Source organism: Henckelia pumila, chromosome 2 (assembly GCF_033568475.1).
Source record: "Henckelia pumila isolate YLH828 chromosome 2, ASM3356847v2, whole genome shotgun sequence".
Lineage (NCBI taxonomy): Eukaryota > Viridiplantae > Streptophyta > Magnoliopsida > Lamiales > Gesneriaceae > Henckelia > Henckelia pumila.
The window spans coordinates 81,035,801-81,056,870 of NC_133121.1; the positions used below are offsets into that span (position 1 = coordinate 81,035,801).

A 21,070-nucleotide genomic window follows, 5' to 3' on the forward strand; every position below is an offset into this window, starting at 1 on the left:
TAGTATTAAGGTACGAAATTACTATTCGAGATATCTTGACTGAGTATGCATGTATTATGTGTTGCATCATTTATATGACATGATTTTATCTGCATATATTATGTCACGTCTTTATGCTTCATGCATGATCATCTTGAGCTTGTATCATTACGATATCCTGTAGTAGGGTGTTCAACCTATCTTGTTAGTGGATGATTGGACACGTAGATTCGTGATCAGGTCACCTATATCCACTGTTGGATATGTGAGTCACCACCTGGTGCGACGATGCAGAGTGCTACATACCTAGGGTCCGAGTCTGTTTTTGATCAGAGAGACTTGACCTCGAGTTTTGGTAACCCGTACACTTGCATACATGCACATATAATATTTGTATACTCATACTCTCGTGCTGAGCGTAGTTCGTTCACGTCCTTTATTTCTGTGATTATTGGATACCCTATTCGACGGGGCAGACCTCAGGTTGGATAGTGCAGGAGATGCTGGGAGATCCTAGGTGCCATGTCTTTTGAGAAGGTTATCCATAAAGTGTTGGTTGTTGTTTCAGGGGTGTTGGTTTTGGAAATATTCTACTCGATATGGTTGTAATAACTTAAGTTTCCAGATTCTTTTATTTTGGGCTGTATAACTTATATTTGGTTTCCGCTGTAAATTTTTCTGATATTGTTTAATTATGAATTTTTGCATGTTGAAGTGTTAATTAGTAGATGATCATGATGTTGGTCATTGCATTGTGCAACAATAATCAACTACCACACATCTATACTATTTACAATTTATATTATATTATATTATATTATATTATATATATATATATATATATATATATATATATATATATACTAGTAAACAGCATGTGCGATGCACGTGGTGACACTTTGTTTATATAATATATCTATTTATTATTTTTTATAATTATTGAGATTTTCACGGCCTCATAATAAAAATCATATAAAATTTAATTATTAATTATGAAAATCAACTGAAATAATACAATGATAATTTTTTTTCACTTTTAGTCATGTTAATGGTGAATTTGTATTTTTAATATTGTAACTTAAATGTTTTCATTTTTAGTCATATTACGATGCATTTTTATTTTTAATCATGTCACTTGTATATTGTTTTTATTTTGATTATTTAACTCGCATATTTTTTTTGGTTCTGTTGTGGTATATATATTTTCATTTATAGTTATGTAACTTGTATATTATTTTTATTTTTTGTCATTTAACTTGTATTATATCCCTATATATTTGTATATTACCTTACTTATAGTGTAAATAAAATGACAAATTTGTTATTTCACAATGATAAAACTTTATCCTTTTATTCATACTTTTAGATAGATAATAGATTTAATTTATACTCCTACATTAATTTCGTAAATATATGTTTTTAACTCTTAACTCTTAATATTATTATTATTTTTAGTTTTATTCTTTTCAAGATTTATATTCTTATATATTTTTTAATTCTAACATTTTATATTAATACAGTAAGTTTTAGTTTTTTATTTTAATTTTTTCAAGATTTATTTATCTATTTGATTAACTACAACTCAATTAAGCCAGAAATTAAATTTTAGTTTATTTTTATATATTTTTATATTGCCTAACTTTTAAAAAAAATTGTGAAAAATGAAAAAAAAATTGTGAAAAATTCAAAAAAATAATAATTAAAAAATAAATTGTGTAATGGTGTTAAGGGATACATTAGTTGCAATTCAATGCATGTCATAAATGTATAATGTATTTATGAATATTATTACTTTTTACATATAATAGATAACTTTTAATATTATGATACTAAATTTTTTGTTTTAGTTTTGTTCTTTTCATAATTTATATTATATTCTTAATTTTTTTAATTCTAATTTTTTATATTAATTTCGTAAGTTTTATTTTTTTTCTTTTGTTCTTTTCAAGATTTATTTATCTATTTGATTAACTACAATTCAGTTAAGCCACAAACTAAAATTTAGCTTATACCTATATATTTTTATATTGCCTAACATTACATAGCGTAAAATAAATAAAAACAAATTGTGAAAAATGAAAATAAAAATAGTTCTTTTCAAAAAATAATAATTAAAAAATAAATTATGTAATGTTATTAAGGTATGCATTAGTTGCAATTTAATGAATGTCATAAATGTATAATGTATTTATGAATATTACTATTTACCTATAATATAATAGGAATATTCATTTACTTTTATATCATAACTAAAATGTTGTTTTTACTTTTATATACTTATATATTTTTATATGAACTTACTTATAGTGTAAATAAAAAGGCAAAGTTGTTATTTCACAATCGTAAAACTTTACCCTTTTATTCACACTTTTAGATTTAGATAGGTAATAGATATATGTTTTTATATGACCTTACTTATAGTGTAAATAAAAAGACAAAGTTGTTATTTCACAATCGTAAAACTTTACCCTTTTATTAACACTTTTAGATATATAGGTCATAGATAATAGATAATAAAATAAATATATATTATCTTTAATAATTTTAAATAATAATTGCATATTTTTATTTTCCAACATTTGAATCATTTTTATGTTAATTGTTTTTAGATTTTCCTAAGAATTATGTTTTGATAAAATTTTATTTCTCTAATTTATTTTTATAATCAAATATCTATTGAATTATGACGTACCATTATTTTCAAATTTTTTTATAAGTATGTCGTAACCAAATTTTATTTTTTTATAAGAATTTTTTTTAAAAAAAGTGTTTTAAATTTTGTTTTCTTAAATTAATAAAAAATAATTCAAACCAATTCATTGAAGGTGAATTTCTATAATTAAATAAGAGGTTAATTGACACAATATATTTGTAATAACAAAGAAACTATATGAAAATATTTATTTTTGATTTCACTTATATTGCTATATTATATGATTAACTTTACAAATGCAATATGATATTTAAAAAACCAATTAAAATGTTGTGTTTAAAGAGTTCAAAAAAATTTTATATTATTTTTTATTTTCTTTCTAATATAGCATGCTTTTATTAATAGATTATTACATTATGAAATTTATTATTCATAAAATTTAAGGTGATGCTATATATCTATATATTATATTAAACACAAATTTTATAGAAGTGTAAATTGCTTAAATATTTTAAATGATCAGTTATTTTATTGTCATACTACAAAAAGTATGTGAATTCTTTTATTGCTATATTTGTTACGATCCTTATGTAATTCATTATCTATTTCAATATGAATAATTCATCATTTTTATTAGTATCTTACTATTATATTATCATAACAGGTTTTTCCTCTTAATTTACCTAATAATTCTATATTTTTCATGATAAAAAATCATTATTATCCATAAATATTAATATTAAAAATAAAAATAAAAATAAAAATGATTCACTTATAACATAATCCACAATAGCTTTGTTGCTTATGTAAGAGTGGGTGCCCAGTGAGCCAACTGTGTGGCTATGGGCTTTGTTGACTCTTTGTATAAACAATCTTTTGTTTAATATTATTTACACTTTTATGGCAATGACTTTATATTACTTCATATTGTTATATTGTGATATACTATTGTTGTTTTGATAAAGACCTTGAATATACTATAGTGTATGTAAGATGTGGTAGAACATGGAGATGTCTATCATGAAATACATCTTATAGTCACTGTATATTCTAAAACCGTTCCTAGTCGATTGAGCCGTCCGATAATAAGGATAAGGATCGCTCGAGTTTGAGACTAGCATTTGCGATGCGGAGTACCACGTTTCATTGGTAGGGAACATGGAGATGTTCGAAGCATGCAAATGGATATTCATAGGATGAATAGTCGAACTACCCTATCCGGACTTTCCAAGTGGTTATCACTTATCGAGTGGATAAAGTCCGCGGTTTTGGTTGTACACCATTAGTCCTTACGACTTGAAACATCATGGAGACTCTATATGCTAGTACTGTGCTTTGACTCGTTTACCGACTCTGAGGGGGTCATCAGGTGTCGAGATTGGGTACAGTTACGACACATATAGGAGTCAATGAATTGTTGTCAAGGATTCACCACATACTTGCGAGTGTGGATATCCTATGCGATCTGAGGAGATATTAGTGTGACAAATCTCTGGCCAGAGTACTTGATGTGATTTAAGAAATGGTTTCTTAGTAGCACATGCGATGTCACTAATTTGATCTTCAAGATGTATTGCATAGTTATCGAATCTTGAGCGACTCTCGATATACCAATGGTTGTTGATTCGATCGGGATATATGGATGAAGGGACCGTACTGTACGCTAACCAAAATCTACTGGTTCTTGTAGGCACTATCAGTGATACCTAGGGAATCATGGGGCGATGTTGCTAGGCGCTTTACCATGATTCGTTGGGCAAGTCGGAAAGTGTTGTTCCGAGTCACAAGGAGTTGTGAGCCCACGGCTAGCTGTATCCCTGAACCATTGAGGGTCACACAGTGTAATGGAGTTTTAATCCCCGTTGAGATAGTTAAATTTAAAGAGTTAAATTTAATGAACTAAGGAGTTGGACTTCTTAAATAAGAGTAAGGGAGTAGGATTTCCTAAAATGACATAGGGATGGACATTTTTGGAAACCACTGAATTCGGATTCAGGAAAATTTATTTTGACTTTAAAACGTGCAGAAATGGTTTCTGTGCACATTGGTGAAATCGTTTCATCAATCGGAGTCACGATGAATTTTATATTAATTTCTGAACGAGTGGGCTTTGCTTGTCGGGCCCCAGCTTATGACTAATGGGCCCTAAGGTGTTAGTGGCCTGCATTATAAATAAGTTATTTCAGTACAGAAATTACACACAATAGGTCATAATTTTTGAGACAGAGAAAAAAAATCGAAACCCTTCTCTCTCAAAGAATTTTCGGCCGTCCCCCTCCTGCTCTGCCCGAGAAAATTCCGGTCTGTGATTTTGAATCGCAGTAAGGAATAACGAATCAAATTCGTGTATTCTCTTCGCAGAAAACTTCTGATAGATTTTCTAGTGCAATCTATCAGAGGGATTAAACCTCTGTTCGTGGACCTGATTGAAGGCGTTCATCGGTTCCAGGGAGAGACAACAAGAGCAGAATTGTTCTGTTGGTGTCCATTAATCTCGTTGCGAGATTTGAGGTAAAATTTATTTAATTGTTATTTAAATTTTACACACACACGTAATTCAATCGATGAACGGTTGATACCCATACCATGGAAACGTTCCATGAAAAATTTTTAAACTTCCGCTGCACCGGGTATCAATCGTAATTGGTCTGGGAACTCGCCAGTTTTCAAACAGTGGTATCAGAGCCAGGTTGCTCAGATCAATCGATTGAATTAATCAATTGTACAAAATTTTTGAGTCTCGGTTTTTGAAACAAAATAAATATTTTTAATAAAAAAAATTTTTTTTTTTTTCCGGGGGCGAAACCCGGGCAGCGATTGGATCGCTGCCCGGAAGGGGCAGCGATGGTCGCTGCCCCCAGGGGCGGCGCACGGCGCCGCCCAGGGCGGCGACCGTCGCCGCCCAGGGCGGCGCACGGCGCTGCCCAGGGCAGCGCTGTGCGCTGCCCAGCGCAGCGCTGGGCGCTGCGCAGGGCAGCGCTCGGCGCCGCCCAGCGGCGGCGCCAGGCGCCGCCAGGGCAGCAAGCGTTGCTGCCCTAAGGGGGCAGCCGGGCTGCCCCGGCCCGCGCCCCGGGTGCGGGCCAACCCGGGAGTGTCCCGGGTGGCCCGCGGGAAAAATTAATATTTTATTAAAAATTAATTTTAATATGTTAAAATTTTATTTTTGGTCCGGTCAAAAATTGTTTTTGATTGGTTCACGAGATTTCGGATCGAATTGTTCGAGTCCGTAAATTTTAAAATTGATTTTGGATAAATTTGAATTTTTGGAAAATTTTAATATTTTATCCGTAAATTGAATTTTGAAATCAATTATTTTGGTACAATTGATGATAAGATATGATCTTATGATATATTGAGTAAAATATGATTTTATTTGTAAAATTGGATTTTATAGATAAAATATGATTTTATTTGATATGGAGATAAAATATGATTTTATATGTGAAATGTGATTTTATATATAAAATATGATTTTATCTTGTTTAAATTTGAATTGCCACAGCATGTTATCCAATAAATTAATTTTGAATTAAATGTTATTGGATAAGGATGATCGATTGCCATGACCAATTTTGTAGGTGTATGTTAGGAATTTACATTTTGTCTTTATTGTTGTTGGTTTTATTAATGGGCCTGGTTTATGGCCCGATATGAATGTCATATGTAATAAAAGTGGGCTTGGTTTATAGCCCGTTCCCACCCCCTAAAAATGTATCCCCTACTTGTCATTGTTATTTATTGTAAATACATTAGATTTAGTGGGAGATCAAGATTTGAAGATGGTGGGCCCAGCAGACAATGAAGACTGAAGAAATGTAAATTGGAAGCATATGTAATAGGATTGCATTTGCATACTGCATATTACCTAGGATTGGACTAAGACCCGTGATTGGCAACCACGGGTCAATTAGAAATGGAATCGATCATCCTATATAATATGTGATATTATGATTGTATGCATGTTTAGACATAAATTGCGTGAATCCGGCAATGCATGCAATAAATTAAATATGATGAGACAAATATTTTTATAAATAAAATCCCTCATTTTAAATATGATTTAAAATTTATATCAAGATAAATAAAGGAAATTTAAATATTGTTTAAATGTTCCTACCTTCCATCAACGGTCAATGTATGTGATGCTACCCACGGATACGGTCCGGCTCATATTATTGGGGGGGCCCGTCCGTCGGAAAGCTGTACATTGGATCGACAAATGTTGTAAGTTGGGTGGAACTCCCATGGGATCGGCTCATATTATTGGGGGATCCACATGGCGACCGTATCACAACTTAATATTGATGGGTCATCTTGACATGTCACTTTAAACGGCGTCATATTATTGGGCCCTTATTGGACATGAGGTAAACACATGGGGGTTGCTTTGGAAGCAATTGGGCTCTACCTTTTGAGAATTATGGTTGGCTGATATTATTCGGGACCATAAGTTTGTCAATTGGACTCCATGTTCTCACTAAGGAAAAAGTTTCCCGTTTTCACTAGAGGGTGGTGAAATCGTTAAAATAGTGGGAGTGAGATTCATAAAATTAAATTCGCCTATTTTATGTCTTAGTAAATTGTTAAACAATCATTGATATATGTCTGTTTTCTTTTTCAGTATTTCATACAATGAATTCGCGAAATCCTTTATTCTCGATCCTCGAACAAAACAAGCTGACTGGCGCCAACTATACGGAATGGTTCCGGAAGTTGAAGATTGTCTTAACTTCGGAGAAAATGCTCTACGTGTTAGAGAAAGCACCTCCGAAGGAAGCACCAGCTGACATAAGTCCGGAGGAATTGGCCAAACTTGATGCATGGTGTGACCATGACATCAAGACCAAATGCTATATGCAAGCCTCGATGTCTGATGAACTCCAGAGGCGATTTGAGGACACGGTGAATGCTGCTGACATTCACGCGCAACTCAAGGAACTTTTTGGGGCTCAGTCGAGGGCTGAAAGGTTCTCTACTGTTAAGGAGTTGATGACGTGCCGCATGCGTGAAGGGACTTCGGTCCGTGATCATGGGGTACGAGTGATTTGGCTCATACAGAAGTTAGCGACCCTTGATTTGGTGTTGGAGCATGAACTCAATGTGGACTTGCTGCTTCTATCTCTTCCTTCTTCATTTGATGGATTCGTGATAAATTTTAATATGAACAAGATAGAGGCCACCCTTGAAGAGATGGTCAATATGCTCGTTACATATGAATCCACACTTAAGAAGGATAAGCCAGCTTTCTTGGTGGGCTCCTCATCTTCTGCTAAGAAGGGGCCAAGTATGAAGGGCAAGAAACGTTCTGCCCCACCCAAGAAAGTGGAACCCGAGAAGAAGCAAAAGACAAAGGCTTCAAACAATGGAAAATCCAAGGATGTTTGCCATTACTGCAAGAAGCCGGGTCATTGGAAGCGCAACTGCAAGGAGTATCTTGAGCAGTTGGGAACTGCAAAGGGTATGTTCTATATCGAAATAAACATGTCACTTAATACAACTTCTTGGGTATTGGATACCGGATGTGGATCTCACATTTGCAATGATTTGCAGGTGATGACAAGAAGTCGCAGGCTTAGAATGGGTGAGACCCAGCTGAGGCTCGGGAATGGTTCCAGAGTTGAAGCTACGGCCATTGGAGATGTTTGTTTGATTTTGCAGAATGGTTTTAAATTATTGTTGAGAGATGTTTTATTTGTGCCAGATTTAATTAAAAACATTATTTCTATTTCTATGCTTGATAGAGATGGTTATTCTTGTAATTTTGTGAATGGGATTTGCAATATTTACAAGAATGAATGTTTAATTGGAAATGGACAACTTGAAAACGATCTATATAATTTAAAACTAAAAGACGTTCCAGTGAATTGTATTGACAAACCGGCAACAACAAACAAAAGGAAAATCGATAGTCAAAACCCGGCAAACCTATGGCACGCTAGACTAGGTCATATTTCCTCAAGGAGGATGAACAAGCTAGTGGGAGAGGGCATGTTTGATATGTCTGATATTAACTCTCTACCTACTTGTGAATCCTGCCTAAAAGGGAAAATGACTAAATCTCCTTTTAAGGGGAAGCCTGAGCGTAGTCAAAATCTGTTGGATTTGATCCATACAGATGTTTGTGGTCCATTTAGAGTAGGGACTCAACATGGCCACACCTACTTCATTACCTTTACTGATGATTATTCTAGGTATGGGTATTTATATTTAATGAAATATAAGTCTGAAGCATTTGAAAAGTTCAAAGAATTCAAGGCTGAAGTAGAAAACAAGCTAGGTAAAAGTATTAAAGCACTTCGATCGGATCGAGGTGGAGAATACTTGAGTACCGAGTTTTTGGACTATCTAAAAGAGAATGGGATTCTCTCTCAGTGGACTCCTCCTATGACACCACAGCTTAATGGTGTATCGGAGCGTCGTAATCGAACTTTGTTGGACATGGTTCGATCCATGATGAGCTTCACTGAGCTTCCACCTTCGTTTTGGGGCTATGCGCTTGAAACGGCGGTATTGTTGTTGAATAACGTCCACACTAAAGCAGTGGACAAAACACCATACGAGTTATGGAATGGCAAAGCTCCTAAGTATTCATACTTGAGGATTTGGGGATGTCCTGCTTACGTGAAGCGGACAGTGGGAGATAAGTTGGATAGTCGATCCAGCTTGTGTTATTTTGTGGGGTATCCGAAGAATTCAATCGGATATTATTTCTATTATCCTGCTGAAACAAAGGTGTTTGTTTCACGGAATGCCACCTTCTTGGAGAAGGAGTTCTTATTGGATAAGAAAGGCGAGATGATGGAACTCGAAGAAGTTCGAGAAGAACCCGAAATACAAAATAACGATCCCACACCTCAGGAACCATTGCTGGACACGCCTGCACCTAGAAGATCCGAGAGGACTTCTAGACCTCCAGTTCGATATGGTCTTCTTCTTGAAGAGGGTCAAGATGAACCCGACATTGGATGTGATCCAAAAAGCTTCAAGGAAGCAATTTCTGATGCGGATTCGAATTTATGGCTTGAAGCTATGCAGTCAGAATTGGATTCGATGCATACAAACCAAGTTTGGTCTTTAGTAGATCCTCCCGATGGAATTGTTCCGATAGGGTGTAAATGGATCTACAAAAGAAAGCTTGGGCCTGATGGTAAGGTATTGACCTACAAGGCGCGATTGGTGGCTAAAGGTTATACTCAAAGGCAAGGAGTTGACTATGACGAAACCTTTTCACCAGTTGCAATGTTCAAGTCCATAAGAATCCTAATTGCCATAGCTGCATGGTATGACTATGAGATATGGCAAATGGATGTGAAGACTGCTTTTCTTAATGGAGACATTAAGGAGGAAATCTATATGAAGCAGCCTGAGGGGTACACATCCATGGGAAGCGAGCATAAGGTATGCAAGCTTCAGAGATCAATTTATGGTCTAAAACAAGCATCAAGAAGTTGGAACCATAAATTTGATGAAACAATTAAAGATTTTGGTTTCATCAAGAACCCGGAGGAACCTTGCGTGTACAAGAAAGTAGTTAAGGATGCGGTAACATTCTTAGTACTTTATGTTGATGACATCCTACTCATTGGGAATGATGTAGGGATGTTGCAGTCAACAAAGATATGGTTATCAGGTAGATTTTCTATGAAGGATTTGGGTGAGGCATCCTACATTCTTGGGATACAGATCTATAGGGATAGATCTAAGAGAATGATAGGACTCACTCAATCAACCTACATCAATACCATATTGAAACGGTTTTCAATGGATGGGTCCAAGAGAGGACATCTACCCATGTGTCATGGAGTTTCTCTATCCAAGTCTATGTGTCCCAAGACTGAAGCAGAGATAGAGAATATGACACATGTACCATATGCGTCAGCTATAGGTAGTATCATGTATGGGATGATATCTACCAGACCGGATGTAGCATTTGCTCTGAGTGTCACGAGCAGATATCAGTCTAATCCTGGTCAGATGCATTGGAAAGCCGTGAAGGACATTCTTAAGTACTTGCGAAGGACTAAGAATATGTTCATGGTTTATGGAGGACGAGAACTCAAACTGGAAGGCTATACCGACTCTAGCTTCCAAAGTGATGTGGATGACTCGAAGTCAACCTCTGGATTTGTGTTCATGCTCAATGGCGGTGCTGTCTCTTGGAAGAGTTCCAAGCAGGACACCACAGCGGATTCCACCACTGAGGCTGAATACATTGCAGCATCAGCTGCTGCTAAAGAGGCCGTTTGGATGAGGAATTTCGTCCAAGAGTTGGGCGTCATTCCTGAATTTGTTGGTCCAGTCCCGGTGTACTGCGACAACACGGGTGCCGTTGCTCAAGCAAAGGAACCAAGGTCTCATCAAAGATCCAAACACGTACTGAGGAAATACCACATAATCCGGGAGATTGTGGAAAGAGGAGACATCAGTGTCGAACGAGTGGCCTCTGCAGACAATATCGCTGATCCACTTACTAAGCCTTTGCCAGGACCATTGTTTGACAAACATCGCGAAGCAATGGGTCTACGTAGTATGACTAGTTGGCTATAGGGCAAGTGGGAGATTGTAAGAGTGGGTGCCCAGTGAGCCAACTGTGTGGCTATGGGCTTTGTTGACTCTTTGTATAAACAATCTTTTGTTTAATATTATTTACACTTTTATGGCAATGACTTTATATTACTTCATATTGTTATATTGTGATATACTATTGTTGTTTTGATAAAGACCTTGAATATACTATAGTGTATGTAAGATGTGGTAGAACATGGAGATGTCTATCATGAAATACATCTTATAGTCACTGTATATTCTAAAACCGTTCCTAGTCGATTGAGCCGTCCGATAATAAGGATAAGGATCGCTCGAGTTTGAGACTAGCATTTGCGATGCGGAGTACCACGTTTCATTGGTAGGGAACATGGAGATGTTCGAAGCATGCAAATGGATATTCATAGGATGAATAGTCGAACTACCCTATCCGGACTTTCCAAGTGGTTATCACTTATCGAGTGGATAAAGTCCGCGGTTTTGGTTGTACACCATTAGTCCTTACGACTTGAAACATCATGGAGACTCTATATGCTAGTACTGTGCTTTGACTCGTTTACCGACTCTGAGGGGGTCATCAGGTGTCGAGATTGGGTACAGTTACGACACATATAGGAGTCAATGCATTGTTGTCAAGGATTCACCACATACTTGCGAGTGTGGATATCCTATGCGATCTGAGGAGATATTAGTGTGACAAATCTCTGGCCAGAGTACTTGATGTGATTTAAGAAATGGTTTCTTAGTAGCACATGCGATGTCACTAATTTGATCTTCAAGATGTATTGCATAGTTATCGAATCTTGAGCGACTCTCGATATACCAATGGTTGTTGATTCGATCGGGATATATGGATGAAGGGACCGTACTGTACGCTAACCAAAATCTACTGGTTCTTGTAGGCACTATCAGTGATACCTAGGGAATCATGGGGCGATGTTGCTAGGCGCTTTACCATGATTCGTTGGGCAAGTCGGAAAGTGTTGTTCCGAGTCACAAGGAGTTGTGAGCCCACGGCTAGCTGTATCCCTGAACCATTGAGGGTCACACAGTGTAATGGAGTTTTAATCCCCGTTGAGATAGTTAAATTTAAAGAGTTAAATTTAATGAACTAAGGAGTTGGACTTCTTAAATAAGAGTAAGGGAGTAGGATTTCCTAAAATGACATAGGGATGGACATTTTTGGAAACCACTGAATTCGGATTCAGGAAAATTTATTTTGACTTTAAAACGTGCAGAAATGGTTTCTGTGCACATTGGTGAAATCGTTTCATCAATCGGAGTCACGATGAATTTTATATTAATTTCTGAACGAGTGGGCTTTGCTTGTCGGGCCCCAGCTTATGACTAATGGGCCCTAAGGTGTTAGTGGCCTGCATTATAAATAAGTTATTTCAGTACAGAAATTACACACAATAGGTCATAATTTTTGAGACAGAGAAAAAAAATCGAAACCCTTCTCTCTCAAAGAATTTTCGGCCGTCCCCCTCCTGCTCTGCCCGAGAAAATTCCGGTCTGTGATTTTGAATCGCAGTAAGGAATAACGAATCAAATTCGTGTATTCTCTTCGCAGAAAACTTCTGATAGATTTTCTAGTGCAATCTATCAGAGGGATTAAACCTCTGTTCGTGGACCTGATTGAAGGCGTTCATCGGTTCCAGGGAGAGACAACAAGAGCAGAATTGTTCTGTTGGTGTCCATTAATCTCGTTGCGAGATTTGAGGTAAAATTTATTTAATTGTTATTTAAATTTTACACACACACGTAATTCAATCGATGAACGGTTGATACCCATACCATGGAAACGTTCCATGAAAAATTTTTAAACTTCCGCTGCACCGGGTATCAATCGTAATTGGTCTGGGAACTCGCCAGTTTTCAAACAGCTTATTAATTTATCTCATACTTTTAAATTTTTTAAGACAAAAAATAATAATGATTCATTTATAAAATTAAAAAATAGTTTATAAGAAAAAATAGTTAGTAGAAATAATGCATTATTTTATAATTTTCTTCTCATTATTATTTTTTTAGAATAAATTTAGGAATATGATGAAAACCATTAAAATGTTGTATTCAATGAGTAAAATAATAATAATAATAATAATAATAATAATAATAATAATAATAATAATAATAATAATAATAATAATAAATGCATCAATTAACCTAATAATTCTATATTTTTCAATATAAAAAATCATTATTACCCATAAATATTAATATTAAAAATAAAAAAAATGATTCACTTAGAACATAATCCACAAAAGCTTTTTTCTTATTAATTTACATCATACTTTTAAATTTTTTAAGACAAAAAATAATAATGATTCATTTATAAAATTAAAAAAATAGTTTATAAAAAAAATAGGTAGTAGAAATAATGCATTATTTTATAATTTTCTTCTCATTATTATTATTTTTAGAATGAATTTAATTAGGAATATGATGACAACCATTAAAATGTTGTATTCAATATAATGGGTAAAATAACAATAATAATAAATGCATAAATATTAATATTAAAAATAAAAAAAATGATTCACTTAGAACATAATTCACAAGAGCTTTTTTTCTTATTAATTTACATCATACTACTTTTAAATTTTTTAAGACAAAAAACAATAATGATTCATTTATAAAATTAAAAAATAGTTTATAAAAAAAAATAGGTAGTAGAAATAATGCATTATTTTATAATTTTTTTTCTAATTATTATTATTTTTAGAATGAATTTAATTAGAAATATGATGAAAACCATTAAAATGTTGTATTCAATATAATGGGTAAAATAATAATAATAATAAATGCATCAATTAAATGAATGAACAACACATTGATTTTTATAAATTCCACATCCCAAATTTGTCCCTAAATTTTACACCATTTTTCCACTCATGTCCATGCAATTAATACAAATAATTCATATCTTTTGGGCAATGTAGTAAATACACAATGAAAAACTTTGCCCTCTATTCATATTTTTATAGTAGATTATTATTTTTAGAATGAATTTAATTAGGAATATGATGAAAACCATTAAAATGTTGTATTCAATATAATGGGTAAAATAATAATAATAATAAATGCATCAATTAAATGAATGAACAACACATTGATTTTTATAAATTCCACATCCCAAATTTGTCCCTAAATTTTACACCATTTTTCCACTCATGCCCATGCAATTAATACCAATAATTCATATCTTTTGGGCAATATAGTAAATACACAATGAAAAACTTTGCCCTCTATTCATACTTTTATAGTAAAAATAATAATAAATGCATCAATTAAATGAATGAACAACACATTGATTTTTATAAATTCCACATCCCAAATTTGTCCCTAAATTTTACACCATTTTTCCACTCATGCCCATGCAATTAATACCAATAATTCATATCTTTTGGGCAATGTAATAAATATACAATGGAAAACTTTGCCCTCTATTCATACTTTTATAGTAAAAATAGATATATATATATATATGTATGTATGTATGCATGCAATATAAATGATTGAATTATTTATGTGCTTAGATTAGACGTGCTTTTATTATTACTCTTTGTTTCGTTTAAAGTTATATTTAAATAATCCCAATTATTGAGATTATCGAAAGAATTAAAATAGGTTTACTTGTTTTTAGAGCCATTTTGGAACCCAACTGATACAAACTTGAATTATTTGTGATATTTTTCAAGTTGTATTCTCTTAAATTTGTGTTGATTTTTATATATTAGCGTATCGCGACACACATGATATCCGTGTTTCGTAAAAAAAAAATAAGAAAATGAAGTAATTTTTTTTAAAAATAAAATAAAAGTTATTAATTTTTGAAATTGAAATTATACTAGAAAAAAATGTGACATACTAGCAATCGAGATATACATATCGTGTGTTCATTAAATACCATTTATTTTTAGCTAAAAAAACCATTTATTTTAATATAAATTTTTTAGATAAAACATATAATATTACAAAACAACGCATTCATACAAAAAGCATATTATTTTGAAATAATAATATAAAGAATAACAACGGACTTTCTCAAATTATCATGGTTACATTTTTAAAAAAATGATTTTTTTAAAACAAAAAACAAAACCCGGTGAATTACTTTAAAAGTAAGAAAATCACATAAAAAGTTGGATGGTTGCAACCGAAAAGAAAATGGGCGATTCTAATAAGAAGACTGTATCGGGGTGTGGAAAATTAAATTTGAAAAAAACAATGGAGATATTGGACTCAAACTTCCCATTCTCGCGTATGTATCAAAAGAGTTGAGTTACAAACAGGAGCGTAAACGAATTGAACTAGTTCACGAGTTTTTCGAGTCGACTTGATAACATTTGATTTGTATTTTAACTTATCGAGCTCGAGCCTTCCAAATTTTTTTATAAAATCAATAAATTTAATTTTTTGAAAACTTCCATTTTTAAAAAATTTTCTGCACTGAATTTGGAAATAGCAATGTATCTATGGTAATAATATGACGAAATTGTTCCGACGAAGGTTAAACAGGAACACTATGTACAACACCTCCGATTAAACAACCCTTCGACACGTAACTCAGTTAAGTCCGTACTGGCACACGGATAGTGAGTAAGTTAGATCCTACTTATACAGGTACTGTCTTAACACGCATTTAACGGTTGACATTTATCAATAAATGCGGGGTCAATTATTTTTTAATGGACCCCGCATGTATTATAAATGATGACCCTTAGATCTGTCATGGGATAATGCCTGTAAAGATAGGTTTGAAATGAACCCGGATAGTAAGTCACGAATTGTGTCAGAATTATAAACTTTCTAAAAATGTAATATTTTTATTATTATTTTTTATAATTGTATATTATCTTTTTTTTTAAAAAAAAACTCAAAAGTTAAGCATGAACACTATATACAACACTTCTGATTAAACCACCCCTCGACACGTAGTTCAGTTAAGTTCATCGTGACATAAGAGTAGTCGATCCAACGGCCCCAACAGTCGTGCCCTTGTGTTGTTATGCTAGTTTCGAATTTATTCACAAAGTTCATGTGAAACCTCTTAGAAGGAATCACACTACCTTTATTGGCCTCCTGAAGAAGTTTTATTCTTCAAAAAATGTAACATTTGATCTTCAAATATTCTTTAAAAAGAAGTTGATACAATAAGAGGTATTCACTACTTCAACCACAATATATGCAAATCCAAATTGCTCTCGTCATTTACAGGTTGACAGTGTATCAAATGACAATAGATTTAAGATTTCATATTTGCCAATATATGGCACAAGATCAAGATTGCACTAGTTTTCCAATTCTTTGTTCACCATCTGATGTTGCTTGAACTTGAGCTGCATATTGCAAGTTCCAGAGGACGTCCTCAAAAGATGGGCGAGTAGACGACTCGGGAGAAATGCAGTTGATCGTTAAGGATATGACGATAGATAGAGATTCTTGACAGCAAGATGCCAGTACGATTGGATCAACGATTCCACCTATACAATCGGGATTCCCTAAAGATACCTGTATATAGCAGAAAACTTATTAAAATGCATATTGGCTTGATGAAACACGGAAATTCGAAATTCTCATTGATAACTTTGGATTGCAGGGGAAATGGACTGATTAGACATGGAAAATGAACTTCAGAAAGGAGAAGTAGAACCAATGTTAGAACAATGAGAAAAGAAAAGAACCAGAACTTTGATACAATGTCGGCCAACGATTATCTCCATCCATCCTTATGCTATTAGTACAAAAACTATAGGAAATAGACTGATTTTTTTTGTTGGTTTACTTCATTTTACTTGCCTTTTTTTTTCGGGGATAAATCATTTATATTCTAGGTTTCTTGCTTCCTGTAGTTCTTTTAAGAAAGAGCATGAAAACACTTGTTAAGCTAGAAATGTAAATCAAAGAATACAGGCTTCATTTCAGATTGAGTATTCATCAATGTGGAGTTCTAGTTCTACACTAGATAGTTGACACGGACTTATCATTCAATCATATATAATTTACCATTTCATTGAGCACGAATGACTCTTTTCTTGCACGAACTGCTGGTGCAATAAGCGACTCCAGTAATATCATCCCGAAACTATAAACATCATCCTCAAGGTTCTTTATTTGCCTGTGGATTTAGAAGCCGTATTTGATAACTATAAAATAGCCAGTGACTATAGTTAACTCTAAAATAAAAAAGCTAAACAACACCGCTTATTATATAAATGTGTAAAGATTTTGCTAAAGCAAAATGTATGCTCTCTGTTACAGTAAACGATCAAAGTAACTCATACCATGATTTAAGGCCTCCACTTTCTTCCTGTAAAAAGAATATAAAAAGATGATATATCATTAGTGTAACAGTGCTTTCTTTTATCGCTGAAAAATTACAAGTTTTTTTTTTTTAATATTCGGTACCTTGTCCTTGTCAAGCTTTTGATCAGCTACAACAGACAACCCATAGTCCCGGAGCTTCCCCATCCCATTCTCATTTAGCAATATGTTTTTTGCTTTCAATTGGTTGCTGAAAAAACCAGGAATTATTCCATTGTGCAGAAAATGCACTGCCTTCGCGATGCCAATTAAAATTGACAACCTATCCGGCCATCTGATCACCTTTTGAGAACTAGTTTCTGCAGAGTCAATGCAGAAAATTATTAGTGATTTATCACCCAATATAACATGGTTAATGTAGTTATCATGCAATCTATTTCCCAATAATTGCTCTAGCTTAAGAAATATTGCTTCAAGTAAACTTTCAAATTTCAGCCAATAATATTTCAACCGATGACAGATTATTAGCTACCCTCACCAGAAAGACGAGCTTGGAAATTTCCATGAGATACATATTCGTAAATAAGATAGACTTCATTGACACCGGCTTCATCTTTTCCTTCAATCTCGATGCAGTGTCCCAGGAGGCAGACCAAATGTGGATGCCGAAGTTTAGCCAGCAAATCCAGTCTGAGCTTGAGGTTTCGGATGGTATACCTTTTGGACACTTTCAAACACCGTATGGCTACCTGCGTCATGTTTTCCAGTCTTCCTTTGTATATCTAAGAGCAAGACAAAAAAGATAACCCAATAATAAGGCCGATATTGACAGAAGTTGCCAAGTTTTGAATCATAGGCACAACTGTTACTCATCCAAGGAAAGTACAAACAAAGGCCAAAGGACCAAAACTGACGGCTTTACTAGTAATGCAATATTTTGAATCTTGATTTCGGTCAAAGAAAACAGCAAATACACCTTAACAGAAAATGCATCAATATGAAAAGATCGATCAACCTTTCCGTTTGAACCTTCGCCCATCAAGGCTAAATTGTCGAAGTTGTTTGTAGCTTCCTTTAGCTCGTCAATCGAAAATAGTCGGTGAGCTGGCCTATCTTGTGAGCCTAACTTTGCAGCATCAGAAATAAATCCTGGGGGGTAAAGACCGATTCTTATAAGCTGCTTGGGAAGATTAATTGCAAAAAAAATATATGGATTAACTGAAATAGCGAAAGCGACGACATACTTGCATTTGTTATAAGCTCCGAAGCGCCACTTTTAACTGAATTATCTTGCACGGACTTGTGCAGCAAGTGCTGTTCTGATGCACCGTGAGGGCAATACTGTCGACATAATACAAGAAATCCAAAAGCCAGAAGCCCCAATATGATCAAGATCAAGCAAATTACACCTACTAATATCCCCACATTCTTCCGTTTAGAGTTATTTTTACCGGAGTTTTCTACGCAATATGCTTCGGGATGCTGGTGTTCTAAATCTATCGACAAGCAATTCCCACCAAACTTAACCACTCGGGTTTTCGAAGCAGAGCTTAAACATGAAGGCAGAACTCCTTTCAATCTATTGTTGGATAAATCAACTAATGCAAGACTGCTGCCACAAGATAAAGTTGATGGTAGCGAACCGATCAACATATTCGATGCCAAGTTTAATGATGTGATATTAGGCAAGGCAAAAAGCTCTGAAGGAGTAGTACCCTGAAGAGCATTGAAAGAAAGGTCAAGTTGCTGGAGATTATTCAGCTCGCCATATTGCCTAGGAATTCTACCAGAAAAGGAGTTGTTGCTAAGCAAAACAGCAATTATTCCTTTCGGCATATTTGGGAGTTCGGAATCTAACTTATTGTTGCCCAAATCCAGCCAATTTAAGCGAGACAAGCTACTAAGATCAAGCAATTTACCAGAAATTTGATTGTGGGACAAATTGATATCCATCAAAGAAGTAGCTCTTCCCATTGAAGCAGGTATGGGACCATTAATTTGATTGTTCTTCAAACTCAAACTTGAAAGATTAGAAAATGAATCTAACCAAATAGGAAAAGTACCATTCAAGAAGTTGCCATCAAGTTTAAGGATCTCCAGGTTCACAATTCTTGGAAGTGTCTGAGGAATTGAACCATAGAAAAAGTTCCAACTCAAATCCAAGTATTCAAGAAACCGCAGCCTATGAATTTTTACAGGAATCGGACCCCATATGCCTAAAGACACCAGGCTCAAAGCTCTTAAACTATTAAGCCTCGACAATGTTGCTAAAAGTGAATCCATGGAGAAATTTTGTGACAAAGTTTGATAAGGAACAGGGAATCCATCAAAACCACTGGCCCTTGTTTGCATATCACCATATATTCTGATTTCAGAAATAAAATTATCTTGACATGAAATATTCACTTGAGGAGAAGAAAAATAGCACAGATCAATCCCTCTATTAAGCCAATAATCCAACTGTTTTGGGTACTCTAATTGCTTCCGTAACTGCAAAAGCACTTGGATTTGAGAGGATTGCAGCTGGAATGTACCACAGATCAAGAAACCCAACGTAAAACAGAGTAAAAAACACAATCTTGAAAATCCCATCTTAGGCTCGGCAATAAATTCATGAACACTCGAGACATAAATTTTCATGAAAATGACACATTCTTGAGAAACCCACAAACATTCTCAACATAAAGAAGCAAACCACACCGGAGATCACCAAATAAGCAGAAACAAGATTCAGATCACCGCCTCTGGTACATAGAACAGACCCATGCAGAGAACAAACAAAACTAGTGACCAAGGAAAGGAAAAAAAAAAAAGCACCAAAATTTGATCTGCTATAAAATCTAAAGAGTGGGATTTGAAAGTGTGAATGTTTGCTCTTGAAATTACACAACTTTATTGCTCGCACATGCTGTTGGTTTCATTGGAAACTGTGAGACTCCTGAGAGTGAGTGCGTGGGATGTTCAGTAATAGACAGGCTTGCAGACGACTAGTTGAGAATATAAGAACCAAAAGAGTCAAGATTTCAGTGACTGAGTGACGTTATTAATCACAAAAATTAATATATTTATTATATTTTATTGCTATATTATATATATAAAAAAAAAGACGCCACCAAAATTATGGTACATTTATACACCACAATAATTTAGTTTAGTTGCTTTTCGTTTGGGTGTGTCAACGACAAGTCCACAATGAATGAAGTGAAGTTGGCCGTCTAGATTTTGGCTACTACGAGCAATGTCCGATTCATCGGGGCAAACAAATCAATAGTCCTTTTCAGGAATTTAGTGATGGTCATCCATCTAGGTATGCTTGTCGAATCCAAAATCGGATTATACCGTAATTTCGATTTAATCGATTCTTGATTGAACTGAATCTTATGTTACTAATGAATCAAAACGAGTTGCAAGAATACAATTTTGATAGCATTTTAATCTGATCCGATTCAATCTATCCCATATACATGTTTATTGGGGAAAAAAGAATAATAGTTAAATAAAAAAAGGTTGGATATAAATTAAGGATAATTTCATATATTACGTGAAATCATGAGATTGTTGAAAACTCTTATTATAATTAACCCCTTGTGTTTGGAAATTTTAAGCATAAATATCCCTGAAAAC

The 21,070-nt window shown here is 34.2% G+C and overlaps 1 protein-coding gene across 1 annotated transcript; it reads right to left on the reverse strand.

Moving 5' to 3' along the window:
- Positions 1-16,301: 16,301 nt before the first annotated feature.
- On the reverse strand, positions 16,302-20,429 carry LOC140881397 (probable inactive leucine-rich repeat receptor-like protein kinase At3g03770). The gene is made up of 7 exons (XM_073286682.1): positions 18,691-20,429; positions 18,462-18,595; positions 17,985-18,228; positions 17,591-17,805; positions 17,467-17,492; positions 17,189-17,300; positions 16,302-16,693 (listed from the first exon to the last, which is right to left on the reverse strand). Exons 1-7 carry the CDS (start codon positions 20,084-20,086, stop codon positions 16,463-16,465), a joined length of 2,358 nt encoding a protein of 785 aa, XP_073142783.1. The 5' UTR covers positions 20,087-20,429; the 3' UTR covers positions 16,302-16,462.
- Positions 20,430-21,070: the final 641 nt, after the last annotated feature.

Coding starts and splice junctions, on each gene's coding strand:
- LOC140881397 (XM_073286682.1), bottom strand. CDS start 20,086: ATGAAAATTTATGTCTCGAGTGTTCATGAATTTATTGCCGAGCCTAAG. Junction 18,229..18,461: donor GCGAAGGTTCAAACGGAAAG/GTTGATCGATCT, acceptor TCTTGCTCTTAG/ATATACAAAGGAAGACTGGA. Junction 17,301..17,466: donor AGTGGAGGCCTTAAATCATG/GTATGAGTTACT, acceptor CTAAATCCACAG/GCAAATAAAGAACCTTGAGG.